The sequence below is a fragment of the Myzus persicae genome, unplaced genomic scaffold (genome assembly GCF_001856785.1).
Source record: "Myzus persicae strain clone G006 unplaced genomic scaffold, MPER_G0061.0, whole genome shotgun sequence".
In the NCBI taxonomy this organism is placed as follows: domain Eukaryota; kingdom Metazoa; phylum Arthropoda; class Insecta; order Hemiptera; family Aphididae; genus Myzus; species Myzus persicae.
Window position 1 is genome coordinate 366,603 of NW_019101718.1, and position 13,968 is coordinate 380,570.

General features: G+C 27.4%; 1 protein-coding gene across 1 annotated transcript; it reads left to right on the forward strand.

Moving 5' to 3' along the window:
- Positions 1–431: 431 nt before the first annotated feature.
- LOC111030246 (thioredoxin-like protein 1) lies at positions 432–2,176 on the forward strand. Its single transcript, XM_022309655.1, has 2 exons — positions 432–1,155; positions 1,772–2,176. The coding sequence occupies exons 1-2, from the start codon at positions 619–621 to the stop codon at positions 2,090–2,092; spliced, it is 858 nt and encodes a 285-aa protein (XP_022165347.1). The 5' UTR covers positions 432–618; the 3' UTR covers positions 2,093–2,176.
- Positions 2,177–13,968: the final 11,792 nt, after the last annotated feature.

Below are 13,968 nucleotides of genomic sequence, written 5' to 3' on the forward strand. Positions count from 1 at the left end.
GGAATTATAAGACGGTTATTTAACCATAGGGCGTAACTTACTTATGTTGTTTAAAAATTAAATTTGACTGTTGAATGTTATATTGTAGTTGTAGGTAATAATTTTACTTTATCAATATAAAATATTATAGGTACTGATATTTTACGTTTTAATAACAATAATTTAAAAAAATAAAAAATAAAATAGCAATTTAATTTTAGTGGTTTAAAATGCCGGGGGACCAAACGTCCTAGTTCAATAACTGGAGCGGACAAAACGTCGGTAGACTGCTTCTTTTGACGGGGACGAAACGTCCGCAACTCCTAACGATTGACTCTAACACCGCCACTGTACACATATCTATACGGCGAAAACAGAATACGGGCTTACTGTTTTTTTGGTGTACAGTACGCGCCCCAATATTCTTATCAATTTCGATGGATGTACCACAGGATTTACGCTCATCGTGCGGCTGATGCGATGGCCGATGATCCGATTGGTGATTACAATGGGTACAATGTTTGTGTACATCTTTTGTGTGTCATACTGTCATGTCTGCGTTTCCCGGTATAATAACATCCACGTTTCGTTAGTCGTTCCAAATTGACATTCAATCGAAGATCTTGTCAAACAGCCAAAATGGTCGTCAAAGAAATCGAGAACTATGACCAGGTTCATGAAGAATTAATAAAGAACGGCGAGAAGCTGATCGTCGCGGACCTCACGGGTACTTTTGACGGTATGTCCGCACGTCTATCGTTTCATTTCGACGAACTCTCTGACAAGTATGAACACATAGTGTTCCTTAAAGTCGACATTGAACGGTACACAGGGAGAGGTCCCTTGCGAACCGTGTTTTCCTTGCCGGTTTTTCTGATGTACCGCAATAAAATTAGATTGGCTGAGATCCATACTGTCGAAATAGAAGCTGTCGAATCGAAACTTATCGAATTATTCGAAACACCACTTGCCGTTGCTATCGGAGACTGTGGAGTAAATGGTCTGATGGACCTTAACCCTTTCATTGTGAGAACTCAGTGCGAGGCTCTTAATGATTCAGACGATCATCCACTGTCGGCTCTTATCGAGAACCAAGGCTATATTGAATCAGATTGCGATGAGCAGCTTATTTTATCATTCTCTTTCAAACAATCTGTCAAAGTGCATTCCATCAGAGTGAGTTATCCATTAGTAATTGTTAGTTATATATAATATGTATGTGGTCTTATTGCCAATGTTACAAACACCTGATTATTAACTGTTAAGGTCATTTAAGATAAGTAAGCATTTTCCCACGACTACTGGCAACGACATAATGTAACCGAGTATCTGTCGTAGTTCGTTCCACTTACACGATTATAGTTGTTAAATTTAATTAAATATTAAAATCAATATAATTAAGTGTTTTTTATTCAGTAAAACTAACTAATATATACCACTAAATAGAATTAACCGAAAGGGAAATACACCTGTCTAGCTAATGATTACTTAGGTATACATGTAAATAAGTAAACTTATTCTATATTTTACAACATGTAGTAAAAGTATGCATGATCTTATAATTTTTACTACATTTATAAGTTACTTTGCACTTTGATCAATTCAATCAATACTTCTTAATGTCTAAATTAAATAATTTAAAGTGCTAAATGCTATTGTATGAATTAAAGTCTACCGATCAAACTATGATCCTTTAAATTAAACTAATATGTAGAATATGTAGTTTATAATTGTTTTTATATGACTTATTACAAAATATTAACACAATATTTCTTTTTTTTTAATCGTTTAGATTACAGCTCCTAAAGATAATGGACCAAAATCATTGAAGTTGTTTATAAACCAGCCAAACACCATAGATTTTGATACTGCAACATGTAATTTAGCTACCCAGGAGCTGGAATTGAAACCTGATGAATTAGATGGTAAAATCGTTAACTTGAAATTTATGAAATTCCTGGGCGTCTATAACCTGCAGATATTTGTTGTAAACAATCAAACTGATGAGAAAGTAACAAGAATTGATAGCTTGTATATTATTGGGATGCCTATATCTACAACTCATATGGGTGATTCCAAGTGTGATTGTGGTAAACCAGAAGAAGCTCATTAAAAGTAATGCATAATATTAAACCATACATCCAAATTAAATTAAAAATTAAAATAGTTAAATATCATTTACCTAAAATTTTTTTTATTCTTCAAAATTATACATTTTTTATGTTTAATGTAAAACTTATACATACAATAAATTTATTCAATAACATTTTACCAAGTAAAAATATGATTTGGCTTTATTTTTATTAGAACCTTTAAATTTAATTTTTCATCATATCTTTCCCAGAAACTATTTGCCAACGCTATAATATCTACTCTTATTAATAATTAACATACAACATATTTCATAGATCATCTACATGTTTTCTAACCTTTCACTGTACCTTTTTTATAAATTGAAAACTCGTTTTAATTAATTATTAATACCATACCTTTTTTACTTTTTTCTGCCCACTCAATATTTGTACAAGTAAAAAGATTAATATTTAAAATTAATTTTCAATATTTTTTGGCTATAATAATATATATTTTGAGTAGCCAATAGTTTAATAAATTAACTCATTTATGATTTTGTGAATGTATAATGTACACAGAAAAAACTCCATTTTACAAATTAAAATTAACATCAGTAAAATGAGTTTTTTCCTCAATGACATACAAAAATATAACTTTCCTACTAACTTTAGTTAATAAAGTACATCTAAGGTAGCTTATGAATTATACTTGAGAATATATTTGAATCTTACCCGAGTATAATGAATTAAAGATACAGATAGAGGAAGCAATGTAGTGCACACTTAAATAACTGATTAAGTATTCACTGTGCTACCTATTATTTTGTTTCTAAACAATAATAAATATACAACAAATATGTCACTCGAAAAATTACTGGATTAAATAAAAAATGTATTTATGAGAATAATTGTAGTACCTAATTTGTTAAATAAACATAATATATTGTATTATAGCTAAGCTGCAATGAAAAAAATTCATATTAGATTCTGACTTTTCAATTGGTTTTATACAGATAAATGCAGTATTATTTTGGTTTAAAACTTTTCACCTGAATTATAGACCTTAAAACATAAAAATTTGCCAAATTTCTTATTTCTGATAACCAATAAGAATTAATACATTGTTATTTCTTTTGGATTGCGCATATACTAAACTTATTATAATATACATTATCCAGTATACTTTTACAATTTTATTTTATTTATTTTTATTCAGAAAATGTACAATCTGTATTTGTTAACACAATAAGTATAAAAAATGACTGACATAAATATATACATAATAATATGAAACAACACATACAACACAGGACAAGGGAAGTCATCTAGTGATGAAACCCTCCAATAATTAATTAATTAAATTAATATTTTTTAAATTGGTCGGTGCACTAAACCTTTTGCAGAAGAGTGGTGGGTTTAATTGTTAAAATTATTTATATTTGATTTATTATTATTAGATTAATATAATTTACTCTGACACAAAATAGATGCGATTCCAAGATATGTGATAAAATAATAAAATTAAAACAGCAAAAGTCAAAGATGTAAAAACATTAAAACTTAACAATTGCTACTAGCCTAGTTACAGGTAAAGTACTTACATTTCATAAATGAGAAATTCAATACAGGTGTGCTATGATGTACTTCAAATGTTATTTGATATTTATTAAACATTTTTTTTTAAATAATTCAAATAGCATTTGTATCGTTTCTGTTAAATTATACAGCCGAGTCGCGATAATCGAAGAGCCCGACAACTCAATTTTTTTTTAATTCCCCGAGAAATCATAATAACACTCAATGTATTATAAGTCTTGTTAACTTGAATATAAAATTGTGATGTATAGATTAGTTGAAGTATATTTTTATATCTGTTATATCTGGATATTCTGGGTATTTCGTGATTATTGTGTTAATTATTATGTATTATGTATTATCTACTTCAGTACTGTATAATAAAGATTAAACGAGTAGATAGAAACTGATTATTAGCCCAGACATAATAATAATAAGTATATATTGGTTAGTATGTGGCTACACTACCTGTCATGTTTGTTGTGCGTATTTTTGAATGTTTTTAACATGTCTCAAAAACAAAAATTAAACCATTTAACTATAGCTGACTAAGTTCATTTGATACAATTGGTGGAGAAAGTAAAAATGTAAAAAATAAATGTACTATTTTTGACATAACGTTTTTATCTTAAAATTTTAATATTATATTTCATTACATAGGTAACTTGAAGTTTTGATTTTATTTTGATAAATTCAAGTTATGTATCTCGAATAATACGTATCTTGAGGTGAATTTTTATCCCCCTTCAACTTCGAGTTATCGCGACTCGACTGTATTATGTTTTATATTGGATTACTTATATGTATTATGAAATGGAAAAGTTCAATATTAATAATACTTCAGGAATGATATTTTAAGTTTTTAAACTATTGTTTTACTATTTTGTTCTAGACATTTGTGGTAAAATATACGACTGGTCAATTTATTGTTTACCGGTTTGTAACTGTATTAAGCATGTAGTCTAATTCAACAGCAAATATTTCTACATATTACTAGATACACTTAATGTTCACCTAAAACCAAAGTAATTAAGTACTATTGTAATGTTTTGATTATGTTTCACTTTATCATATTAGAATAATAAATCAAAATCTCATATTATACAATATATGGTAATAAAAAAAAAGAAAAAAGAACTTAGAGTTGGTAATAATGGATTATAATATGCAATGTGATGAACAATAATAAAGATATAAAAGTAGGAACAATAGCTACCTAGTTTATTGCAAACATATATTAAACATTACAGGTAATCATTGCTATATTTTAAATTAAGTGAGTACAGTGAAACTTCTATACCTATTAGTCACCAAAATAATCAGAAAAACAAGCACTATATACAAGGGAACATTAATCTGGGTGATTGTAAAAATAATTATACTTAAACAATTGGCCAAAAAAAAAAGTTTCACTGTACCTATATTGTGACTTTAAAACTAAGGATAGATAAAACTACGATCAATAGATCATAGACTTTACTTAACGTGAAAATAATTTTCCGACCGGTTTTTTAAAATTAATAGTTATTTAATGATTTTTTTTTTAAACATTTTAATGGGTAATATTTGAAATCAATACAAAATAAGTAGGTTAAATCTTAAATGTGTAATTTTTTTAAAACAAAAGTTTAGGAGATTTTGAATGTTTAGAGTAGAAAGTTGCACAACTGTCACACCAAGAAACATGAGACAATTTACCACCAACACTACCTCTTGACTAATGTTTTAATCAGCAAACGCAGATTAATATTCAACCAGCATTTACTTGAACATTGAATATTTTTTTAATTACACATATATCTGTAACAAAAGAGGCAGATAGGTTTTAGTTAATTTTACCATTTAAGGAACTACAATAATAATAAAAAAAAAAAAAAACATTAACTAACTTCACCTTAAACTTAAGTTATTGTCAACAGATTTCTAGTTCTTTGTAAAGACATTTGCACTTTGAAATTTATCTTGAATTGCTGCTGCAACATAGTTTCAATTTTTATTTTTCTTATCAAATGATATTAAATATCATAAAATTGATAGGCGGAAAAAAAAATTAAATTAAATGTGAACACATGTACTAATACTCTACTCCTAATTAGTAATTAATAATTCATGAATTATTATAGCCAACATAGGCAATTTTATATGCTGGTACTAAATTAATAAGAAACTTTTTTTTACCTATTTATTCAATGAAAATGTTCAAATATAAATGATCTTATGTTAGAATATAATATGGCTTATGCTTAACTATTAATTATATATTAAAAAGAACTTGTAATATTAAAAAAAAATTAAATATAAGTATGAACTCAACTATACATCATAATATACAGTGTTATAAGTTAAAAGCTCGGCTAAAAGTAAAAAAACATCAGGGGTACAAGTATAACATCTTAGGTATACATATACTATATTTATACAACAATTGCACAACCGCAAAAAAAATAATATAATAAGTTAATACAGAACAGGTCAGTCACATTATATGACAATTTTTTCATTAGAGTTTATTATTATATATTGTTATAGGTACTGTAAACGCCACAAGATAATTACTAATTATGAGTAGAATAATATTATGTGCTCACATTTATATTTGATTTTTTTTCTGGGTTTCCATAAAACTATAACACAGAATTTGAAAAATAATAATAATAACAAAGTAATGACATTTTGTGTAATGTACACTATTAAAACATAATTTTAACCAAATGTGTTTCAATATAAAAATATTTACATTTTATTAAGCTATTGGGTTATATTATTTTTATAAATGTTGTACTTCATAATAAACAATATAAATAATTATCTAACATTATAAACAAATATTTAAAATAATTTGTTTAGATTTAATTGTTCAATATATTTTTTAATTGAAAAATAATAATTTAATTAATACATAGTAATAAAATATGCATTTTTAGTCAATAAAAACACCGAAATATGCACACAAAAAGTATTACAATTCATAAAACAAAAATATTATATTTTTATTATCCAGTAGTTATTTTTATAAATTATTTTTTTTTTACCGACATTTAAAATATATTTTTCAAATGTACATAGTGTTTTATTTACTTTAATTTATATTATTATTATTATTTATTACATTATTAGCGTTACACAGTGCTGCTATGGTTTTTTTAATTTGCTCAAATTTGTAACTGCGTCTGTTATCGGTAAGTAAGTTTTTGTAGCGTGAAAAACTTCATTCTACATCAACTGATGTTATTGGAGCATATTTGAAAAATGCAAGATCCTCAACCTTCAAATCTTCTTCTATTCCTTCCATAGTATCAACTTCACCGGAATGTATTTTTGAAAATTGTACCAAAGTTTTAAATCCTTTATTTTTTTCAATTACGTTCTGAAATTTGTCGTAAATTTCTTTTCCTATACTTTTCCATTAGGCATTTTGAAGGTTTCTCTTGTATTATTGACAACTTCAATTGATTCGAACAAAGTCAGTCCTGATGATTTTAATTTAGTTGTGTTGACTGGTAAAATGTTGTAGTTTGTTAATTTAAATTGTTTTTTAAAAAAATGTAATAAAATAAGCAATTTTGTTTTTAAAATCCCAAAATATGCAATTAAAATACAAAACCATTAAATATGCAAAAATATGCAAAATAAAAATAGTATTATTTGATTCAGTAGAATATGAATACAATTTGTATCCAGGTTAGCATTAAATTGGACAAATAGAAAAAAATATGCAATTTCATAAACATCCGAGCCCTACTAATAACATAAATAACGAAATCAGAATAAAAAAATCTAATTGTGCTAAAATATAAATTGCATGCAATGTACCTCTCGGACACGCCTATATCCGCATTCCATATATTTTCTCATATTAATGAAATTATAATCGGCCTGAATTGCAAAAGGTCGTGAGTCCAAAATGGTAGATTTAACAGGAGAAAAATGTTTCAACCTTTTCGTTGGCCTACTCCCTAATTTACAAAGGTTGTATTTCCACCATTTATTATTATAATAATATGGATACAATTTTTTCTACGTCTTAAAAATCAATAATTATCGATTTCATAGAGAATAAAATTATACAATTTCGGTTATGAGTTTAAGACTTTAACATACGATGCAGTTATTTTTCTTCCATTTTATCACTAATAATCCCAAAATCCAAACACATTGAATTCAACCTTTAAGATTAAGGCCAACGAATATTTAATAAAATAAAATTATAGAAATTAGTTATGTATTTATTTATTGAAATATATTGCCACCCAACTACAATTACAAGTAATTATAACATGTAATGTTTAAACTAAACAAATCCATATATTGTTCTAAACAATTATATTACTTTTTCAGCATGTACCTATATGGCACGGTTCATGATCAAATAATAAAATAAAATAAAAATATAATCACTCAGTTTTTTAATAATTTTCTTATTTATCTTATGCCATATATGACATAATATATATCACATTGTTACCAGAATATGTTACCATTGTCAAATATCAGTAAGAGACTCCATTAATTGCACTCCAATGAATAACTTCTTCAAATAATTTATTATTTCTGTACCTATAGACATTAAAAGAATTGATTAAAATGTGTCATACATATAAATAACTTAGTCAAGCATTCATTGAAAACCAATTTCAAAAAATTGGTTTGTGCATATTTCCTATGGATTATGTGGTGTAGATGGCATTGGTGCATCAAAACAAATTTAAAATTTTTAATTTTATCAATTAATTAATTCTGGATAATTTCAAAAAATATCTTTATTATTTCAGCAGAAGAAATAAATTTCTAAATTTTAATTATTAATTTGTGATTTCGTGTGTTTTTTTTTTAGCCATTTACATCTATTATAACAGTATTACAGATACTATGTGTATATTAATTTTATTGTGAGGATACTACGACTTCAATATAAAACCTATTTATCTATGTAGTTTAACATGAAACTGTGTAATACTCATTACTCACTGTTTGGTAGAACAAATCTACGAATGGCATTAAGATTATATTAATTTGTACACCATCCATAGAATATTTTAGTAACATCGGAAACGTTTAAATTACATTCAAACCTTCAGAGGTGATAGATAGTATCATGACAAATTACAAAATAATTGATCTATTTATCATGAATGTTCACAGGATGTCTATAATATAAATTATAAACATAATAAAATAAGATGTACCTATGTGTGGATATTACACGGATATTATATTACAATATACATTGCAAACATGTTTATATTATATTAAATTATTATTATCTGTGTTTACTGTTTAGCATTCAGCAATTTGGCTTATTATCTCTAGGTGATATCAGCAGTACACCCATGTTGTTGTCGTGGCCGTTCCATCTAATAGCGAGGGGGGAAGGGGAGTCAACGAGAACCGCGGGAAATATGATCATACACTGTTTATTAAAATAAAAGGTTTAAAAAATTTTAAAAAATTGAAAAATTTTTCTTTTTTAAAATCTAAGATTTGTAACCAATTATAAGATTCCTCATAAGTTCGTCTATTTTTATCAGAAAAAAAATGTTTACTGGAAAAATAAATTACATTTTTATGAGAGTTTGAAATTCAAATGTTCACAACATTGGATATTCACTTAATTTCTCACTGAACGATTTTCTTATTTTGTTGGAATTCAAAAACAAATAACTATAGGTACTTGACATTTTCACAAAATGTTTATTTTTTCATTTCAAATACTTGATAGAATTTTCAAAATATTTTTGCTTGTTTTGATCTGTTTACTGACATTTTCAGTTCTCAATTCTTTTAGTTTTTTTTTTCTGTAAATGTCATTAAATTCTTTTTTTGAGGTCAAAATGTTGGAAAATTTAATACAAAGTTTCTCATTTACAATATTGCAGTTTAAAAATATTAAAAATATATAGGCACGACTATTTTTAGAAGCAGCATTTACAGTTCAAATGTTGACAAAATTCTTCATAATTCATATTTGACACATCTCTAATAGTGACTCCCCTAGGCACCTACAGCAGAGCTTTGTTCATTTTTTAAAATTTTATTTGCAATTTTTCTAAGGTTAGGTTAGGTAGATTTAACCACGCCCACGATATTGCACCTAATAATATAATCATCGTAATGAACTAAACTTGGATAGTAAAAGTTGCTGAAAACAATGCATGATGTTGTGTTTTTTACTCGATTGTTGGAATTGACAATAGTTGTGTGAGTAGTTGAACGTTGCATCGGAAATTTTAGTGGTAGATCAGAAACATCTAGGTAGGTACTGCAATCGTGATGACTGCTAAACAATTACCGCCGCCGCTGCCAAAATCGAACAACAGCGACTAAAACGTGAGACCCATTAAAAGACCCTTTAAAATGTAAATGAATAAATGGTTAATATGTAAAAATTAGTTGCCTCCCAAGAATTTTCACACTAGTTGCTTCCCGTATCTAAGCGATCTAAGCGTGTGTGAACCCGGTGCACCACCAAAAATCGAAATGTCGAGCAAATTTGTTTTTCACCTTGAATTTATTATTTTCACTTTATTTTTTTTACATTAGTTAATTTAGTTTTTTTACAGACATCCTTAATTTGAGCTTGAAAGTTTTTTTTGTACTTGATCGAAGGAGATGCTGCATTTTTCCCTTGTACTATCGTGTAGGTATTGGAAGAAAAATAACTTCACAAAATACAGTATCTCCATAAAGACGAAACGAATAGTACAACTGATTATATTAATAACTAATAACAAAATTACTAACAGCGCGGATAATTTTGTGGTAGAATAATAATTTTAGTTCCAACCACAAATTAACTAATCTTAATCGTGATTAGTACCTAAGTATTTGATACCTGATAAATGCTTGTATATAAGGTACACGGACAATTGGCAGACCTAACCTAACCGTTCATCACTTAAAGCTTCTATAGGTAATTAGTAAATACGCAGTACCGCATGGCGCATATGGTACCTGTATACATTGGAAGATCAGTTAACTAATATCCAGTGTCTCAATTGTCAGAAATTGTACCGTAGGCCTTGACAAATATGGAAATGAACATATCTACGAAATCCGCTTCTCCCAGAATTTTGAGTTAATGTTAGTAGTATTTAATATTTTAATGTATTCCGCGGTAGTACCTACGATAATTAAATAAACATGAATGATAAAAAAAATTTAAAAAGCTTTTTTAAGGATTTATTTTACTACAAAATCTGAGGCCTATAAATTAATAATTTATCATTATAATGAAGATGATAGAAAACTTTCATTTGGATTTATTTGATCAAAATGTTAGTACATTGCATACTTTATGCTTACAATTATTAACACTAGTTATAAAATATTAATAAATTATGTAGGTATAAATGTTAACATTCTAATGGCACTTTTTCTAAGACAATAACAAATGTTAACACTGAATATCATAACGCAGTAATACATTTCCAATTTTTACTAGTTTTACTTATATGAATCAATATTATTATTTATAACATCATTAACTATCACAATTAATAAAATAATATGTATAATTCATGTTTCAAGAATAAATATAATACTGTTTAGTTTAAGCATTACTCTAAAAATGCATTAATGAATGAACTTTTTTTAAACTTCTATAGTAGTACAAAACAATCTCAAGAATTTTAAAATATAAACTTTAAGTACTTGTATTTAATAATTAAAAAATCAGATTTAGAATAATTGCATTATTGAAAAAAAGGGGATGAGCATGCTTCTCAAATCACCCTATATATCTCATTATTACTCATGAAAATTAAATTCATAAAACTTTTTTTTAGCAAATAAAGTCGTACATAACTGGACTTAAATATAAATACATTTAGTATCTGATCAGTGATCACTAAAAACAAAATATATAACAGCGTAAATGAGATGTAAAATAAGTTTCATAGATTCTAATTTAAGGGACAATTTTTGTAAATTTATTAGGGCCTTGGTTTCTTGAGGCAGGTATGCAAAATACCAATTAGTACATTCAAAAGTAAAAATTACTGGTACTTTTATATATATTCAAAAACTAATAAACAGTATTCAATAATTGGTTTATCAATAGATTCGTCGATACTCTCAGGGTGTCACTAGCTTATTTTTAAACGTCTGTATATTTTTCGAACGTGGTTGTTTACAGAGGGTTTTGAAAAAATAAAATTCGTTCAATTATTTTGTTCCAAAAAGTCATGTAGAAATAAACGGTGTATTTTCGAATTTATTAAAATATAGAATCATATGAAAATTACGAACTCAACACTTAAGAAATAATTAAAAAAATACGCAATAGCAATTAGTTGGGTGGTATAATTTCTTTCAAAATTGTATACGAGCAGAACCTGGTATTTCAATTTATTTTTAGCTAGTTACTATGTAAATAGCGAATGGTGGTGATGATTAGTCATGTATTAAGTTATAGTTGTTATAATATATGTCTTATGAACTATGATGGCGATTGCCGTGAGTCGGGTTTTAGGAATTTCTATTTCCTACCGCAATGTTACGTTATACTTTAAAGCCTATATATTTATGTAATCTAATCCTTGAACAATTTGTCAACAATTTCTGTAGTGCACTAGTGCTTATGTAGGTATCATACGCAGCTCACCATTTGGTTAACAGAGGTAATAATCTTGGTGACAACATACAGTAATCCATAAGTTATTGACCATAACGCGTGAAGTATACCTAAGGGACGACGTTACTACTCATGTATTGTCTCTGTTTTATAAACATGTTAAGAGGACGTCGGATTCGTATGTGTTATCTACGTCTTACACTCTTGTGACATCACAAATTTTCGTTCACCAGTTTCAATAGTGTGCTGTTAGTTTTGATATTAGAGTGAATTGACCTATTATACAATTTAAAGGTAAGGTTATTATTTAGGGCACCGCGTAGGCCGAGTATTATTACTATTATTATTTTTTAATAACTTATGATCATTTTAAAATGTAGTTTCAAAAAGGTTATAATTAACAAAAATTAGGACGGGGTTCCATTACACGTGGCCGACACTGGACACACTTATTATGACCTACTTAATAATAATAAATAATAAATGCGACATTGCCGGTCAGCTGTAAATATCACGGGTCACGCGGTATAATAGCCAGGGTATAATAGCCAGTGTGGTCGAATGAGATAGTTTGAGGTGGTGCGAATGGCGAGGTACTTGCAGGTAGATTGATTGGTGATTGGGTAGCCGACGGGGCGCTGCGCTTTGGTGGCAATGTCATTAAAATCTGTTAGATTTTATTTAGGTCACCTACAGGCAATGCCCAATCGATACACGGCATGCACAGCAAGCAAACTAAATTCAGTATTAGTTGTTCATACTTCCCGTCCTGATTCCCGATACAAGATACATAGATAGCCCTCTGCGATTATTGAATTTTCGTCAGCATTTGGTAAGTATGGTTTTGACATTTTATTTGTTCACAACATCTGCCAAGATGAATGCAAAATTTTTAAACAGAGTCAGATAACATAAATCCTTTTGTCTACATCCGACTCGTGACGCTGATCCTTAAATGTTCAAGTATTGGAAATACATATATGGTGGTCAGTGTTATACTTAGGAGCAAGAACCTTAGAACCTGGTACTAAAATTCTGCATGGTATTAATTATATATAAATATAATTGTAGCTTGCAGGTTAGTGCATGTCATTACACATGAAATGTAGGTATCTTTTATTTTATTTTCAACTGAGGACCAAAAAGTTGAATCGAAGGGGATCTGAAGGGTGAAGAAAACTAAATATGTGTTGAAAACTATGTTATACGCGATCAAATTATTATATTATCTCCGTATTAGAAAAATGTACATTAAAGTCATTGCCCACTCTTATTTAAACCGCATGTCGAATAAAAATATGTACTATTTAATTTGTTTAAAATATGTAATTACTAATTTGTAAACAGTTGCCTGGTTAACTTGATGTAGACAATGTTGCGCAAAGAAACCTAAATATTTATTTAGACAATGATAAGAGATCCATCTCAATTTATCTGGATGAAAAAAGATGAGAAATTTAATATTTTGATAACTGAAATACAATTTTTTTTTAAATGAGTAATAAACTAATAACTATAATTTATTATTAAAATATAATTATTATTTAGAAAATATTGTTTCATAAATTTATGATTAGATTTTTTATAAGATTAAAATATTGTATTGTTATAACTTTTTAGTTATTATTAATTCACAATAATTTGTATTTTTGTAAAAAAATTATATTACCGACTGATTATTACTTTTGAAGATTGGTTTATAGTTAATAGATTTTATACTCATATAATTTATTATTATTATTATATTATATTTAGTAACCTAAATCCCTT

What these genes read in the sequence shown, in the direction of transcription:
- LOC111030246 (XM_022309655.1), top strand. Translation starts at nt 619, where the DNA reads ATGGTCGTCAAAGAAATCGAGAACTATGACCAGGTTCATGAAGAATTA. An exon ending in TCAAAGTGCATTCCATCAGA is followed by an intron (nt 1,156 to 1,771) that starts GTGAGTTATCCA and finishes TTAATCGTTTAG; the next exon opens with ATTACAGCTCCTAAAGATAA.